This window comes from Sturnus vulgaris, chromosome 3, assembly GCF_052056855.1.
Source record: "Sturnus vulgaris isolate bStuVul1 chromosome 3, bStuVul1.hap1, whole genome shotgun sequence".
Lineage (NCBI taxonomy): Eukaryota > Metazoa > Chordata > Aves > Passeriformes > Sturnidae > Sturnus > Sturnus vulgaris.
The window spans coordinates 52012665-52030966 of record NC_142245.1 but is presented as its reverse complement, the minus strand read 5'-3'; the positions used below and the strand labels follow the sequence as shown (position 1 = coordinate 52030966).

The window sequence follows — 18302 nt, the reverse complement described above, 5'->3', positions numbered from 1 at the left end:
CTACAGATGGGGCTTACAAAGACCTCCAAAAATAGCCACACCTTATGGTCTCACCTAGCACAAGAGAAACAAAAATCTAAGCCGTGCTAATCTAGAATAATTACTGTATTTTTTAAAATCTGGTATATGGTATATACATGAACTATTTATGTTGTATTCTTGCCTTTTAAAGCTCTTTTTTTCTTTTACAAAAGGGAAGTAATTTTCTTTGGTTCCCTCTTATCCCTACAACTGCTTTCTCAGCTTCCAGTAAGATAAGGCAAGGTCAATTTTATTCTTAAACTCGGAAAATACTGTAACTTCCAGCCAAAGTAAGCTATTTTCATATGGGATTCTGTTTTTTACAAAAAAACCCCACCCCAAATATCGAAAACTGAGAAGGAACAAGCCTCTAAATGTCTACAGACACTTGCGAGTGTAGGACAGGTAAGCAACATTTACTTTCCTCCATGGACACTAGCTCTGCCCATACCACATTAACAATGTAATTTTATAACAGATTCTGCACACAGTAGTGTGTGTTGCACAGGAGGATTAAGTGTTCCTGTGCTTCTTCTCTAAGCTGAACAAACAGCCCATGGCTTGCAACACACTGTACTAAAAATATCACCCACCTACAAAGGCTCACTTAATATGCCTGCAGGTATGTTTTTCTACAACCAAGGTTCCTTTACAACCTAATTCAGACTAAAATCTAATGGAATAAAGGGAGTAGAGTGACTAACAATGGATCTAGAGGCATTATAATGTTTTACTTGGATGTATCAGGAGAGAGATACACACAAGAAACATTGAGGCACTTGTGCTAACATGGCACACTATGGCTTATACACTTTTCCTGAGGAAACTTCATTAGTGTTAGAGTTGCAGCCAGTAAGAAATCAGCACAGTGCTGTTTTGTGAAGAACACAAGAAAATTTTTCTATTGCAAAAAGCAAAATAAAGTAAATATGAGAAGTAGTAAATGTGCAATGCTGTAATATACAATTATCAGTCAACTTCCAAGACTGCCTTCCCATGCAAGCCCATGCAAACCTGCCCAACTTGCAACTATTTTTTCACAGTAGACAGTAGTCCTAAAGATGGCAGACATGTTTTAGACTGGTTCAGTTTTGAGTTACATATGGAAGACACACTTTAGGTAGTGGGGAAAGGTTAGATGACACAAGCTGTGGTATAACAGAGGCACTTACCTCAGCAATCTTCAACACCGAACTCCCATTCAGCTCAAAGGTGGAGGTATATGTTATACAGAGCAAGACCTTGCATCAAAGGAGAGGAAATGAAAAAAACTAAGTTTCAGCCATTATTGACTCTCCTTCCCACCCATGTGCTTCTATCCACAACTCCTTCCAATTCTGAGAACAGCATCAGAAGCTTCTTAGCACCGCGTGTTACTGGGAGAGAGGAGATCCTCCTGAGAAGCTGCATCTGTTGGCCCCAGAGGCACCACAGAGATATTGCTGTCTCCTACATATGACCACCAAAAGGAAGACAATCCAGTGATCAACTCTGGCCTTGGACCCCTATTCATATTTTAACCACAAGCTTTGCATGATTTATAATCCATCCTTCCATTCATTTCTTTTAACATAACAAAAGAGGAAGGAAAAATGCATACAATGCAAGTTATTACTTAAGCACAGATATATAAGTATATACTTGATATATAAGATATATACTTGGCACAGATATATAAGTATTATGTCAAACAAGCTATTAATTACTGCCTGCAGATTTCCCAGCACAGTATATTTCCAGTAAGTGTATTATAGTCATTTGATAATGAGTAGCTAAAAAACAATCCGTAAGCCCCAGTTCATGAAGGGAAGCTTATCCTGTCCTGAATTCAGCAGAAGGAATGATTCAACATCTTACTTTGAAGAGAAGGGGAGTGAGAATGTGATGTGAACCACTGGGGTAAATAGGTGAGTGAGGCAATGTGGTGTGATGCCTTTTGTGTCTGGAGATGTCCTCCCTTTCTCCTGTCTTCCTTTCCAATCTCTTTTACCTCACAGAAGATAGTCTCAGCTACTGTTCTCTCTCCTTTAAAGCATTAAATTCCTCCACTACCAGAATTTATATTTGGCTTGGTCTGAAATAGTATGAGTTTCTTGGGATAAGTGTACTAGCCAATATCAATCACATTAAAACCAATGTATTGGTCCCTACAACTTCTCAGCCCTACTCAGAACTACTGTTCTCTGCTTCACAAGGAAGTTTGGGGCATCAGATAAGTCAACATTGTTAGCTAGAAGCACACTACAGAAGAGTCTGTCCACAGGTGACATTTTCCTGAAAGAGGACATAAATAAACTGTTTTGCATTTTGAGAGTTATACTGAGAAGTTTCTATACACTGAAATGCACTGCACTTTAACAAACGTTTTTCTTAGCAGAAAACCTGTATTCCACTATAGGATGTCATGCCTTACTCCAAGGTTGTAGGGTTTTCTGTTTGTTTGCTTTCACTTTTGTTTTGTAAAGAAAAAAAACAATAAGGAGCTTGATCCTGTTCTTACAGAAGATGTTTTTACTACAAAAAGTGTTCCCAGTAAACCATTGTGTAATGGCAATTTTACAGTTTTCTGTATATGTTATCTTGACTTGACTCTCAGTCCTTCATAAATAGAAGCTGAATAATGTGGATAAATACTAGAGGTAGTGACAACAAAAAAGGAGCATGCCACTCTTACAAATTACAGTAGTCCTACACTAGAAACTCTATTTTAGATATTTAGCATGTATCTTTGGAGCAAAGCAAAGTTTCTGTGCCAAATTCCTTCTTCATGGTTTCTCTTTTCTTTGAAATTGACAAAATGGATTTTCTTAAAAGTGTTATACAGCCCACCTCAATATTACAAGGAGAGGCACAAGCTACAGAGCACTTGAACTTGCCAGAGAAAGCAATCTAATTCTAACCACAAACAATTAAGAATGCTGTATTTTGTATTTCTTGATAGGAACTCCACAACTTTCTCTGCAATCCATAACATTTACTGGTACATGCACAAGTACCAGTGAAAAGGAACTGTGGTACCTCTTTTCCTGTCCCTAGAGAAACTTCTATAGAACAACAGAAAAGTAAATGGTCAATTATAAAAACTCTCAATAATCTCATTTGGCTAATAAGTACATAAATTATAAGGGCTGTTATTTCCATCTGCTGCTCAGTCCATAAGTGCAAAATTTTAAACTCTGAAGCCAAACAATTTTGTTTAGCACTAGATTCTTAACTACTGGCCAGCCTCATAGTCAGCTGTGGGGCCTCACTTTCTCAACCATTAATTACCCTGAAATTTTGCTGACATTTCTAACAGCTGTGAGAGCTCAGCAGCTGGCTAAAAATATATATTTAGCACTTAAGGAAAAACTGATTTGTACCCTCCAGACACTGCTGTGTAAAATACAGGTGTAGAACACAGTTCCTAAATCCAGAGACAGACAACTGTTATCTCCCACTGACAAATCTCTTCTTATCACACTAAGAACTGCGATGGACATCCATGACTAATCCTATTCAGTGGTTTGTGTGTCCTGATTTTTCCTACTTGTAAAACCTTATTTACTTCATGTGAATTTCTGCTCTCTTGTCCCATCTTGACTTTGTAGGATGTGTTACTATCTAATGCTTTCCATGGATCAAAACTTGGATGCCAATATACTACAATTCATGGATGGACAGACCAGTTCAGGCATTCTTCTAAGCCTTGGCTCTTCAAAATCTCTTTCTTCCCTCCTTAAAAAAACTCAACAACAACAACCAAAAAAACCCCCAAATCAACAAAAAACCCCAAAAAACAAACAAACAAAAACAAACAAACAAACAAACAAACAAAAAAAAAACAAAACCAAAAAACCCCAAAACCAAAACCAAACAAAAAAAAAAAAACAAAAACCCAAAACAAACAAACAAACGAAACAACCAAAAGAAAACCTCCAAAAAACAACCCCATCTGTCATAGAGCTGAACTGTGGAAAGCTAGTGCCTATATCTACACACACACATACATATTCCTTTCTGTCACAAACGCCAAAAACCTACATGCAACAAAAGCTAAAGAGAATTTCAGCAAAAAGACTGCTAAGTTTTGACTGCTACTCTTTATAAAAAATAAGATCTGGGAACCAATTAGCTAGACAAAGGGCATACGATCTGATGCAATAAAGTGACAGAAGCACAAGTTATCAGCCAGTATATTCTTGGCTTGCTCCACTGCTACCACTTTCCCTCACAAATCATTTATAAGTTCTGAACCATCTCTGACCAATACACAAGACTGCTCTCAGCTATGATTTCTATCAGCACTGCTGCAGGGCTCATTTACAGTCTTGGCAATGATCCAAACACTTAACTTGCATGTTTTCCCATTCTGTGGAACAAACAGGAAGACAGCAGGCTCCCCTTTTAAATTACTGGATGAAAAATGGGACTAAAACCAACCAAACAAAACCAAACTTAATCATTCAGATCCACTGAAAACACTGAGTTTCCAGAGAGGATATCCCCACAGACTGCCTAACTACTCATGACTAATCTAACAATCTGTATTTTAAAAAATTAAAGAAAAGAAAGAGAGGCTTTCTTGGGCAATGACATGCTGTTTTTGCAACCATTGGTACAGAAAGCAAAAACAAAACTACAAAGAAGTTCCTAATAACTAGAAAGCAATTCCAGTAAAAAGCAAAATTAAAAATCAGCTTTTACTGATTGGTATAGACTCTAAAATACATTTTGATTTTTTTTTTTGTTTCTTTTTTTTTTAAGCAAGGACTGTGTGAGATAGTTTCAGTCACACAACTTCCAGGATTTTTTAATCGGCTTGCATTATCTTGCAAATGCCAAATGAAATCACATTTCCATAAATGGTTTATTCATAATGAAAGTATTTATTTTAATTACTGTTGAAGCTCTGACCGTCATGGAACAAGAAATATAATTCGTACTCCCTGGAGTCCCAGGATAGAGTCCCAAATGTAGTATAAGAGCATGCACAAGGGTAGTTTTCACAATAAATAGGAACAAAAACAATAAACTCTGCTTCTGATGCCACAATGAAGGTCAATTGAAAGAAAACGTACAGAATTTGAAGTGCAATGTAATTGAACTGACACGACGATGTCTATCCGTCCCGTGCCATGTGCTCTAGGGTGACCCTGCTTGAGCAGGGAGACTAGACCAGGTTACCACTGTGGTCCCTATGATTCTACGTGATTCCATACTTTAAGAGAGAGTATTCCAGGCCAGGTTGGATGAGGTTTTGAACAACCTGGTCTAGTGGAAGGTGTTCCTGTCCATGGCAGGGGCATTGGAACTAGATGAACTTTAAGGTCCTTTTCAACCGTTCTGTTTCTCTTGAGGAAAAAAGAGGGAATGCTTTTAGATTGTAAGGCTGCCTAGCATTGCTAGCCAAGTTGCTTAAGTTCCTAGTACGTGTCTGTAGTACAAAGCAATTCTCACATTGAAGAGCTTATGGAGGCAAATGAAATAAACACAGGGTGTAAGAAAGCAAGCAGTATCTCCATGAAAGAGAGAAAAGGTTCAAAACTTTGCAAATAAAAGAATTTTGCAGCCACCTCTAATCCTTTTGTGGGATTTGTCAAAGAAGCCTTTCCTGACTTACTTTACTTGCAGGCTTGTAAACTTGGATGCAATGTTTGTCAGATGATTCTCATATCCTGCCCCTTGGAGGAAAACCCTGACAGGAAGGACAGCCTTTACCTCATTCAGTAGTTTGACATTTAAAGTCATCCAGTATTTCTGCAAAATAGTTTGGACAGGAGGTGTCCTCCTATTTGTCAGAATTACTGGTAACCTGCTCATGCTCTTTGGCCTTGATGGAAAATAAGGGCAAGAAAAACAAAGCACATTAATGAAGTCATGTACACTGTGTCACCATGTGTCACTGTACCAAACAGCAGATTTTAATTATAGAGAGGAGAGTGTGTCTGCTATGAATTAGTAAACCCATAAATGCTGCTCAGCATTATGAAAGCACCAAGGCTTCAGACATAAGGACTGTATCTGGTACAGGAGAACCTCACATATCATCAGTAATGACATGCTGAGTGCTCCGAGAAGACAATGCCCATTTAGTTCATTGGATTAAAACAGAACTGCTGCTGAATACTATTCATGGTGGTATGAAACCAAGTGAAACTTCTGCTTATGTAGTACAGCTGTAGAAGGGAAAGAAATTATTCAAAGCTTAATAGATACTTAACAGTATTTGTCAACACTCTGACAGGGGGTTTTATCTTTAGAATTTTAACAATTAAAGGCAGCAAAAAATAAAGAAAAACGCTGAATAGCAGTACTAGGATGACATTTCCCCCCTTTACAGCTTACATCCTATTTAGGTATACTGCATTACTTTACAAATTATAATATATAATTCTGAGTAAAACAAAAGTGAAAAAGGACAAATACCAAACTGGAAAACACCAACAATGAGTTTAAAGAGTTCTCAAATCAAAATGAAGCTTCATGCATCAATTTCCAAAATTATTCAAAAGGATGTCAACACATGGATGTAAGTAGAGCCAGAGTTGTCAAGGAAAAAAAGAATTGGTGGCTCCCCTGGGTGGAAAATTCTCACATTTATTCTTGACAATAAGAGATTTTTTTGGGCAGGGGAGAGAGAAGATAACTCCCTTGCTCTCAGATAATGCAAAACTGTAACAGGGAAATGTTCTGCATGGCAATGTACTTTAAAACAGATGATTTAAAATTACTGTTTCAAGTCACTAGATTAATTAGCAAGAAGTTAGCCTGAAGACAACCTAAGAAGTGGTGGCCCATAAGCTGTCTGGCCTGCCAGAGCATTTTACCCTATCCCAGACCATAACCTGACCTGCATCCAGGAAAATTATATTAAAAAGCCAGATAAGCTGGGTTTGTGGTTGCATCACCAACTGCTATGTCACATACAGTTTCTGTATCTTTTTCCTCTCTTACAAGAGATGTGAGAAGCTCCAGGGTAGAGGACCCAAAGAGCTGGTTGGCAGTGTCAGAACAGCTTATTGCGACACAAATTCTCTCCTCAGCTGCCCCCAGGAGCAGATGGTGCAAACAGCTATGGTAGTAGTGGCCCTAATCATGGGATGCTCATAAGCAGAGAAGGTCTAAACTGGGTGCATCTAAGCTGTGGCACAGCTGCAGGATGGGTATATAATTGCATGCAAAAGCTATGGTGAGTGACCCTTTCATGCCACTGTTGTGTGGCCACTTCGGATGGCAGAACTTGGCACTGTCACCACCAGTGAGCACTAATGTCTGGCAGCAGGCAAAAGACTAAAAGGCCATATGTGAAAGTTAAAGGGTTTCTATATTTGGGGTTCTGATCATATAATGCCTTTGCAATTCATTTTCTTAACGGTTAAGTAAACTCCAGGCTCTTGGTATGTGTATCAGACAAAAAGAAGTCAATAAGAACCTGTACTTCCACACTGGATGGGTGTGAAATTACACTTTACAGGGCTAGGGACTTGCTATTTTTTAGCCGATGCTAATGATTTTGATTATGCCACACCAAATGTGACATTTCCAGTGTGACAGAATGAGCACACTCTCTATCTGAAAACACCTTCATAACCACACAGCTCTGAGACAGCTATAATTTTTGCACTACAATTTCTTCAGGCAAGAAACTAAGCCTACTTTTCTATCTTGCAAATCTTTTAAGCTGACCAACCCTCTGCTTAGATTTTTGGAATTACACATCTGACCAAACCCACTGAGGTTGTTCAGGGATAGAATTCAAGCACAGAAAGGTAGTGAGGAAAAGCCGTGGATCCTGGAAAGATGTTTCATTATTGAGATACTGCATTCACTACTGATTGGTTTAGGCAGTTATCATCCAGCATCCATCTGGCCACACTCAGGCCATTACTGCTGTCATTCTTTTGGATTCCTTAAAGAGAAAGCTCTGTGATTTAATTCAAGACTGGTTTTGGCTACAATCACCAGGCACTTAGGAGCCAGGGGAGTTCTTTAATCACAGTACTAGGCACTTACTATAGTTCTAATTAACTCAGGAAAGGATAAGCTTATCTTGAAGCATACAAGGTAGGTCATTCAATCCATTGGAATTAACCTGGTTACTTATAACTAAGCACATGAATAAAATGACTTTTAAAAATAACCAGAAAGAGGTAAAATGAGACAAGCAAACCCAAGAGGGTCTGGATTGGTAGTTGGCCTACATTACAAAAATTTAACTTATGAAAAGCCTAAGCACTAAGAACTCTGTACAGCATTTCTCATCAGGACTGATCTTAGAAAAAAAACCTTATTTGCATGATACCGTGCAAGTCTTTACAGAACCTCCTCTTTAACATAGCAGATGCTAACACACCTCTGAATTATGGATTGGACAACAGTGAGTTATTGCTTATGAGAGCTCATACCAGGCACCGCTATTACAAGAACTAATGCACATTCAGAAAAAACTTTCTTCTACAAATTTTCAGCATTAGTTTTTTTTTTTCTTAATATAAATTTTAAGCCAGTTCTGAATTAAAGCGTGCAACTGAAGTTGAATATTTTTTTTTCTTTTTACTTTATTCAAAGCACAGTCTGTCTCTGCTCAGAAGATGACTGGACTGCAATTTATATTGCAAGGGATATTGAAAATGTTTGCAACAATACAGTGCATAAATTATACTCAGAGGAAAAAACAGTCTCTTGTTCCCAAATTCTATATTAATTAAAATGCATAGATAAACAGCAAATATCACCAATTGGGTTGCTATTTCCCATCCTGATAATGACAGTCTCTCCTCTCCATCACCACTGAGAAGTTGTATTTTTACTGTTGCACCAATGAATTCTTCTTTTTAATAGGCATTGAAATCACTGTGTTTATTTCTATATAAAACTATTATAAATGCTGTGCTTCAAACAGGTAGGGAATAACAGTTTACATATACCTTTAAATCCAAGTTGTTTTAGCCCTCCATTTGATTTTACAGTTCAAGACAAAGCAGAACAGTTGTAAATTATATTCTACTAAGCATGACCCCATTGCATATGGAAAAATAGATTTCATATACATTTATCTTAAAACAATGAGAAGATATGTATCTGTGAGAACTTATGAGTGATTATCTCATTTATTAATATTCAAGAAAATGGTGTAGAATATAATCATCCACAGAGATTATACAGTTGTGTTAAGTCAACATTTTGGATCAAACACTTTGGAGCCACTTTTCAAATACATAAGTTGTTCTCTGTCTTGGAGGGCCAAAGACCTGCCCAGTAGCAACAAAGTTCCTGACGAGTTTTCTGAAATAATTAACCATAAGTTTTGTTTGGTTGGTCAAGCACAGTCCAGCTTCATTCTATATTTGCACCAGATCAGGGCTATCTCCCTGAACATGTAATAACATGGATGTACAGACCCTAAAACAGGTCAACTATAATTGTTATAAAAACTAAGGCAAAAAAAAAATTGTCACTAAACTTCCTCTGACTCCCTGTGGACTTTCAATAGTGACCTTCTCAAGAGACTAATTTGACACCATAACCAGAGCCCTATCAATTTAATGAGTTATTATACAATATAAATTAATAAAAAATAGGAAATTACTCTTAGCACCCAAAGAATCACTTTGCAGATTTAAAGCATTATGGTAGCAATCTTGGAAAGAACAGTTGCTAATACCCAACTTAAAGACAGTCCGTCCTTACACAAACTAAATTTGAACATAGAACTCTAAGTCAGATTTCAGTTCCAAATATATCCAAAATGAAAACTGAAATCACAAAAAGAGCTGTCTACTATTATTACTGGAGAGCTCCCAAATGCTATATTAATGGATCAGTGAAAAGACAAAGAGAAAAGATTGCCTTGACAAAGCAGATTCAGCAAGGGTTCATTAAACCTCGTTTGCAGTTGAAAAAGACTTCTGGCTGACTTTTTCTCCTGAAAGTCAACAGAAGAAAAATCATTAAAAATTTGCTCATCAGCAAGAAATACACCTAATCCACAAACAAATGCAAGTTGGAGTCACTGGGAATAAACTAATCTTTCTTAAATGAAACTGCTGTTCACCATTGATAATAGGTAAATAATGGGAACTAGAACAGTCTTCCCTCTATATCCACTTTGGAAGATTATTTTTTGGTTTCAAAGCAATCCTCAAGTCTATTCAAAAACCACCACAAGTAAGGCAGCTGCAACTCAACTGTGCGAAGTCTTCTCAGATGTAATAAGAAACAAAGTTTGGAATCTTCAGTGACAGAAACATAGTATATATCCCTAACATATCCAGCATATCACCATTACTTAAAACAGTGAAAAAAAGACCAAATATTTGGAAAAACATCAAATTCTAAAACTGAGTTTCTTTCACACGAGGTCATTATTCTTTTTCTTGCTTGAAAATTTATGTCCTGAAAGCTCTAAATTTCCCAGGAAGTCTGGACACAAACTGAACTGAAATGCACTCAATTATATGACAAGACTGTCTCTGTGACTAGAGAAAACAAACTGATGCAGTAGAAAGGGAAATTTTACATGATCAATCACACCTGTCTCCTAAGAGCAACTTTCTTACTTCAGTACCCATTATATTACAGTCTCTCTAGTTTACCTGGAGAACTTGTTTCTGTGTATCTGGTTTGTCTGAAGAACCCGTTTCTGTGTGAGGACTCACCTAGTAATTTGCAATTCTTCATTAAATATTTTTTGTTGTTATCTGAGAATAATGTTATCACAGTCAGCCAGAAGTACTGCATTATTAAGAAGGTGGTCAACTCATAAATGAAAGTGACTATAACATACAGGAGAATGAAGGAAAAAGAAAGAAAGAAGAAAAAAAACCCAAGTGCCCGAAAATATCCTGCTGTTTAGGATGCCTTCCATACTCCCCACTTCCTCAATATTTGGTTTTGGCTGCCTGGGTGCCACAATTACATTCAAAGGCTAATTCTAGTTCTTCCAGGAGCCTTTCCTGGAGGGATAGCATTTTAGGGCCAGGGCTAGTGATGAAAAATTACCAAAAACTCAAAGAGAGAAAGCAAAAATCACAGAATTGCTGAGGTTTGAAGGGAATGCAATCCCGAGGTTCAGCTATAGATTAGATTCCCAATTTCCTTTTCCACTGCTGATCTAACAATATTTGACAGTGCTTTTGTCAATACTATATGTATTCCTCCAAACAAAAGTCTAGTTGCACAAAGTAAAAGTATACTTCAGCCATTTTAAAAACATCTGAAGCCAGAATTTAAAAGCATCAAGCCGGGGGAAAAAAAAAAAAATCAGGATCCTCCGACTCTACAATTGAACTCAAAAGCAAGTAATAATCTTCAGTCAGTCCAGAACATGTCCCCTTTCTGTTGCAGACAATTTATCTATAGCTTGTTAGTCTATTGCTTAACCTCAAAAAAATGTCCCCACCCCTCAACGTGAGATACACCCTTGCATTTCACTCAATTATAACATGGCACCACATCACACAACAAAATTCTTCCCACTTCTAAGCCAGCCCCACTGCATGATCATGTTCATCCAAGGAAAGTGCTAAATTACTATCTAAATTTTTTCTATGCATTTTCACCTGTAGAAGTAGAGCACTGAGTCACTTTGATACCTCACCAATAAACCATTGTATTTGATTAGCCATGAATATATCTCTATCTCTTTCTTCCTACATGAATATTCTAAAGAAAACACAGAAGTATAAATATTTAATTATTCCATTTGAAACTGAAGTTATTGATGCATAACAAAATCATCAGCAAGGTACTGTATGATTGTGTGATTTTTCCTTTCCACTGATACAGCCAGTTGAGCACAGTAAAACACAAACAGGCAACACACATATTAGAAGGCTTTTCAGTCTTACAGCAACGAAGATGAAAACAGCAAAATGAATACTAAAGTGGCCTTGTGTCAGATACACTATTCCCTCTCGTCACACTTTCTGAATTAGCTGGTTTCTCAGTATCTTTTAATATAAACTAAAGCACTTAAGTAACCTCACTTTAGGCCCTGGTGTGAAAATACTAATAAATCTCTACCATACAATACATTAGAGATACACAGAATACAGAGTGGGTAGTAATTGAGATATTCTAAAGAAATATTTGGCTTAGCAGTTAAATAACATACAAGTCTGAATGCAAAATTTATATACCCAGACAGCTTGCTTTGATATGTGGGAAATCAAATCCAGTCAGCACACCTGTGTCTGTTATTCATGCCCATTCATGTCAAAGAGAAACCACAGCCTTTCCCCCTTCTACACTGAAAAGACACTGCCTTTTCTTGGGCATAAAAGTGCTGTTGGTGTAAGAATTACCCAGTGCTTAGCAATTATAAAGGTGTCCTGCAAGAAAAATAAACAAGGACTTCAGAGCCATTCATCAGGTCTGGGTCAGCTAACAATATTTTCAAGAGTTGCAATGGCATCTGTAACCTTCAGGTTACAATCTGAAGAGATGTCTGCTTGATTTGACTGTCAGGCAAGGCTCAGATCTAATGCATCTGAGTTTTAACTGTCCTGCTTACAATATGTTTTGGCCCTCTGGTTTCCTGAAATATTTAAATCAAAATAGAATTTTGCTTTGTTCTCAGAATGTAAAGGTAAAGTTGTAGTCTGATTTTTACCATACATACATTTTGCTCAGAAAGGGATTTGCACATCAAAATTTCACTCAGTGAAATTAAGATGTTTTCTCTTTTGCACTTGAAATGGAACTGAACATGTTTTTCTAATTAAAAAAAAAAGCATACATAAATACAAGGTTTTGGCTTGGGTTTTCTGTGGTTTGATGTTTTGAAATTATTTTTGCTTTTCACATGTCAAGACAACTTGAGAAGATATCTACTCAGAACTGTAGCAAAATACAGTGTTCACATTCTTCTTAGTGTGGGGGCTTTGCCTCGCAGATGTACATTAAGGCTTTCAAAGAAACTGTGCATGCAGATTCTGAATCTGTAACACTTAAGAATGTAAAAAAAGGAACTTGCAAAAAATGACTGCATTCCAAGAGGGACCTGTTGGTTCAGTACTGCAAGTACTTAACTCTTCCCCTTTCCCTCTGTAGAGACAAAAGAGGCAGGAAGGAGGTGTGCTGGGTTAGGAATGCAGATCAGGGCTAAGCCTGGGGCAGAAGCCTGCTGCCATAAAACAGGTAACAGTCCACACAAATACTACTCCCTTCTTTTGTTGCTAGGTTCACCCCTCTGCACGTTTCTGACACTGCGTGCATATTCCACCTCCAGTGGTAAAGAGTACAGCTCCTACAGAGCAGCTTCAGAGTGGATAACACATTCTTTCAACCAAGATGCCACATGAAAGAAACAAAATAACTAATCTATGCAATTAGAAATAAAAGATGGTCAAGGAATAGATCCAAATATATCAATCAGTACTAGGTATAATGAACATGCAAAAAGGACCACCAGGTTTGTTCCAAAATGGTTTCAGCCAATGATGGATATCACAATGAGCTACATCTATAGCACAACAAACCCAGCAGCACGAAGTTTACACCCAAACATTTAAGAACTGTCTACCATCATCTTGCTTTGTACAAATAATACAGGTGTTGCCAATATTGATATAGAAAAGTGACTTCTAAGTCATGCAGGGTAAGGAATTTTGGTATTGCCTCCCTGCCAAAACAGTACCTCCCAGCAGCTGAGCTTCCTAGCATGCACACAGGAGAATGCTAGAGTATTCCTAGAAATGCAAGTTCTAACAGAGTGTACAAAACAGTAATTTCCCTTATGCCCTGGTTCAGGGACATTTTGATGCCTAAACAAATCATTCCTCCTCATTAGCATTTTACAAACAGAAAATACAGCTAACAAATTACACAGCACTGATGCACACATGATACAAAATTACAAGTGTGCACAGCCCACCTCATGACCACTAAAGCTCAGTAACAAACTTCCAGATACACAAGTCATTTATCTGCGCCCTTCCATGGAGGAAATTTATTGTCCTGCTTAAGTTTGCTAAAACTGGAGCCACCAGTATTCTGAATCTTAATGTAAACTATTTCCTATTTAATCCAAGGAAACACAAAATAGAAGTGAAAACAACTGACATCTGCCAGCAGGAAAAGAGAATCAAATACTGTCCTAAAATGAAGATTTTCAAAGCAACAGCGAATTTATTTGCTAACTCCAGCATTCAGTCATGCAGCCTCTGTTGCAAGCACTGATGTGTGTGAAACACTAACCTTCATCACTTCAACTTGCAGGTCTTCATTTAGCGAAGGAGTCACTTTGACAGCATTCAGCATCTGATTAAGCAACTGTTTCTCATCTGAGTCTGTTTCCACGGATACAAACCTCTCATCAGACAGCAGCTTCTGCAGAGAGAAAATGGCAATGTACGTGTTGAGACAAAAACTGCCTCTGCAAGTACTGCACTTAAACCTATCAGCACTTGGTACTAGGGTGGTTAGTTTGGCTTTCTGTGTAAAATTTTAATCCAATAATATAAAATACAAGAGAAATAGCAAAGTGGGAAATCTGTGTCGTATCAGCTGCCATTCCAGTATCATCTTTGCCGATCCCACTTCCCCAGTGTCTAGAAGAAAGCAGACATCAGTAACTGATAAATCACTTTAAATAACGTCCTCAGCAAAGCCTCTCGGTATTTTAGAATCTAGGAGAACCTGGAACCTTTGCAGCCCCCCAGACCATCAAAACAACAACAAATTAAAAACAAAAAACAAAAAACAAAAAAACTCCAAAAAACACTCAGGCTAGTATCCTGGCATTAAACTAGTGCTATCAGATCTCCTGCCCAACAGGAGACTGTCATCTACTGTCCCAATTACTCCAATAGTGTACAGAGCACAACTGCTGTGGAGGTGGCACTTCTGATCCCTGGCAAGATGCGTTTTGTGTCATACAGAAGTTGACGGATTAACGGATACAATCAAGTCCTCAGACGAAGAGTGCAGTTAACAAGTGACTGACACAAACACACATAGAAACTAACCCAAGCTGAGGTGATACCAAAATTCCTTGTCCTGACATTGGGTTGGTTGAACTGAATTCAATATAGACTGACTGAATGTCAGACTGAATATTTTAGACTGATCAGATTTACTTCACCCAGTATCTCAGAAACTATCTCCTGACATCATCAATGGCACTATTTCCTTGGAGTTCTACTAGAAATGCTTCTTCCATAAAGTCTGCAACCATCTTCATGGGTGTCTCTTATTAGTGGCAGGCATCCTGGAAGAGATGTATCCACACAAGTCCTTTCTAGCTCCTATCTTCTCAGAAAATCCCACAACAGAGCAAAACTAGCTTGTCTTAGATCCCAGGAACACAACCATGCTCTGTCCTAGCAGAGACTTTGAACAGGCCACTTCCCTCTCTACATCGTGCATACTTTTGTACTGATGCTCATCCTCAGGTTCAACCTTGGAGCACATTTCATTGGTTCACTCCTACTTCTTATTTTCTATGCTTGTACTGGTTTTGGCTGGGATAGTGTTGATTTTCTTCACAGAAGCTCAAAGAGTGCTGTGTTTTGGATACGTGACCCAAACAGCACTGATAGCACACCCACATGTTTTGCTATTGCTGATCAGAGCTTAGGCAGCATCAAGGCTGCCTGTTTCTCAGACTGTTTCTCCAGCAACCAGAAGAGCTTGGCAAGGGACACAGCTGGGACAGCAGACCTCAACGTCACCAATGGGATATCCCAAACCATATGACACTGTGCTCAGTAACAACAGCTGGGCAAAAAAGGAGGAAGCGGAGAGGACAAAGACATTCAGAGTTAAGGCATTTGTATTCCAACGTAACTGTTAGATATGATGGAGCCCTGCTTTTCTCAAGATGGCTGAACACTTGCTGCTCCATGGGAAGTGGTGAATGAATTCCACGTATTCTTTTATTTACATATGTAGCTTTGCTTTCCCTATTAAACTTTGTCTTAGCCCACAATTTTCCTCACTTTTACCCTTTTGATTCTCTCTTCCATACCTCTGAGAGGGAAGGAGTAAGTGGGCAAAGCTGAACTGCCAGCCACAGTTTAACTCACAACATTTTAAAGCATTTCCCACATACCAGAATATCAAGTGTACAGCCCGATGAGATTAAACTCAATCTGCAATGAGAATAATGGGGTTTTCTATATGAAGAAAAATGTTTAGTTCAGGATGGGAGATATGGAGCTGTTGGAGAGAGGCCAGGGAAGGTCTGCTAAGATGACAACGGGACATGAGCATCTCTCTTATGAGGAAAGGTTGAGAGCTGGGACTATTTAGACTGGAGAAGAGAAGGCTCAGAGAGGATCTCACCACCATATATAAATATCTGAAGAGTGTTTGCAAAAGAACAGAGAGGAACTTTCAGTACTGCCCACTGACAGGACAAGAAGCTCTGGGCACAAACTGAAACACAGAAGGTTTCCCCTGAACACCAGAAAAAATTAACTGTAAGGGTGATCAAGCACAGGTTGTCCAGAGAGGTTGTGGTGTCTCCAGCCCTGAAGGCACCTCATTTCCAATCTAAACAGTCCCAGTCTCAGCCCTTCCTCATAAGAGAGATGCTCCAGTCCCTTCGTTATCTTAGCAGCCCTTCCCTTCTACAACCACACTGTGCCCCAATATGGGGAACTCCCTAACCAAGTGTCTGACACCTCATATGCTGGATTAAGTCAATTTGAATGATCCACTTATATTCCTTATAACGATCCTTCCTTTGAACAATCCTTATATTCCCAGAACAACTTCATTCTGGCCCTCCAAGGGAAAAAATTATTTTTGGAAAATGGATTTTACACCCCAGCAGTGTGCCAGCCTTTTCCACAACTAGCATTCCCCTAGTGGTAAGTATTTACTGACTTGTACTCATTTGTGCAATTAAAAGAACAATAAACTACTTTAGTTTTTATATTGTCAAATCCAGAACAGTCTTTTTGTTGCTTGTGCTGCACTGTTGTTTTCTTTTGCAATTTCATAGACTTCCAAATCATATGCTGTTTCTACTGTTTTCAGTGTACAAAAAACCCAGGAAAGTGCCCACACATAAAGAACACAGCTCTCAGATCCTCTATTAACCTCTCCATCTTCCAAGCACTGCTGTCCTCTTTTCTAATCAAAGAAAACAGGAAGCTTCAGCTTAATTTCTAAGATGCTTAAAAGTGGCAAACTTTTCTGGGAGTAGCACAGGGCCCACAAGGAAGAATACCTCTACATTTCAATGTTAAAATCTAGGACCTCCCACCACCTATCTGCAAAACATTTTTAGCTTCTACAAAATCATCAGCCTTTACTTGCATCCTAACTTCTGAACAGAAATCTGACCATGATTGTTAGGTTCACTCAAGGACAAATGCTTTTTCTGTCGTATTTTTCAAAAGAAAAGCCTAGATTTTTTTGACACCCACTGCCTGCCAACACACTCCCACTCTAAAGCCATACCTGCATCCCTGCTAGAGCCTGCTGGGCCAGCTTCATGCTCTTCGATTCCAGAGCCAGTTGAAGAGGAAGGAGACACTTCTCCCTAGGGAAAATGTTTAAAAAAATGAGAGGGAAAAATGCAACTAAAATTGGTATTCATGTAACATTCCAGAGAGGCTGTATCAGTTTCAGAAAGATCATGCTTGCATACAGCAGCCAAATAGATTTTCACAATTCTGTGAAGCACTTTTACCCTCTAAAGAAAGCTGGCATATTTCATCACATACTTCACACATCTCTAATCCAGAAAGCACCTTTAAGTGCTTTTACATTGTGACTTTGTTATACTCCCTCTGTTAAAGCGAGGCGAACTCGCATTTAGAATCAGCAGATCAACAGGTGCCAAAACAAGGAACCTGTGCATTAACTAGTACTCCATCAGCCAGGCACAGACAGGAAAAAAAGAAGAAAAAAATATTACTACAGTGTAGAGTACTAACTGAAGGATGCTAGAAACTGATAGTTATTTGGACCTGCATCTCTTTAGGACAGAACATCACATTCTGTTTAGACTTTCAACAGATTTTTGCAACAGCATATAAACATTTTGGGCATTATTAACACAGAATGAATTTATTCTCACATTAAAGTGGATGAAGACTGGGACGAGAGGGAAAAATTAAGAAAGTCATAAGCGACTGGAGTGGATCCAGTTCAGTTTCATGATAATGAAGACAGGTGGGAGCTCCTATGGCTTATGTGTAGCTACCCCGCACATCAGCATGTTGCCTGCCATCTGTCATCACATACTGCAATGAGCAGAGAACAATGAGACCTTTGATACATGTCCCAAAAAGGAGAGCAAAAAATGACAAACAGGAGGATGGAAATTAGAACAGATTCAATTA

At 38.4% G+C, this 18302-nt stretch overlaps 1 protein-coding gene across 3 annotated transcripts in view; it reads right to left on the bottom strand.

Moving 5' to 3' along the window:
- Positions 1-18302, bottom strand: part of ARFGEF3 (ARFGEF family member 3) — an 85432-nt gene that overhangs the window by 54555 nt on the left and 12575 nt on the right. For all 3 annotated transcript variants that reach the window (XM_088161644.1, XM_014879062.2, XM_088161645.1), the window contains exons 3-5: positions 17416-17497; positions 14203-14334; positions 1194-1262 (exon numbers count right to left, since the gene is read on the bottom strand). In XM_088161644.1, coding sequence (XP_088017770.1) covers positions 1194-1262; positions 14203-14334; positions 17416-17497 — 283 coding nt within the window. The remainder of the gene's footprint in view (positions 1-1193; positions 1263-14202; positions 14335-17415; positions 17498-18302) is intronic.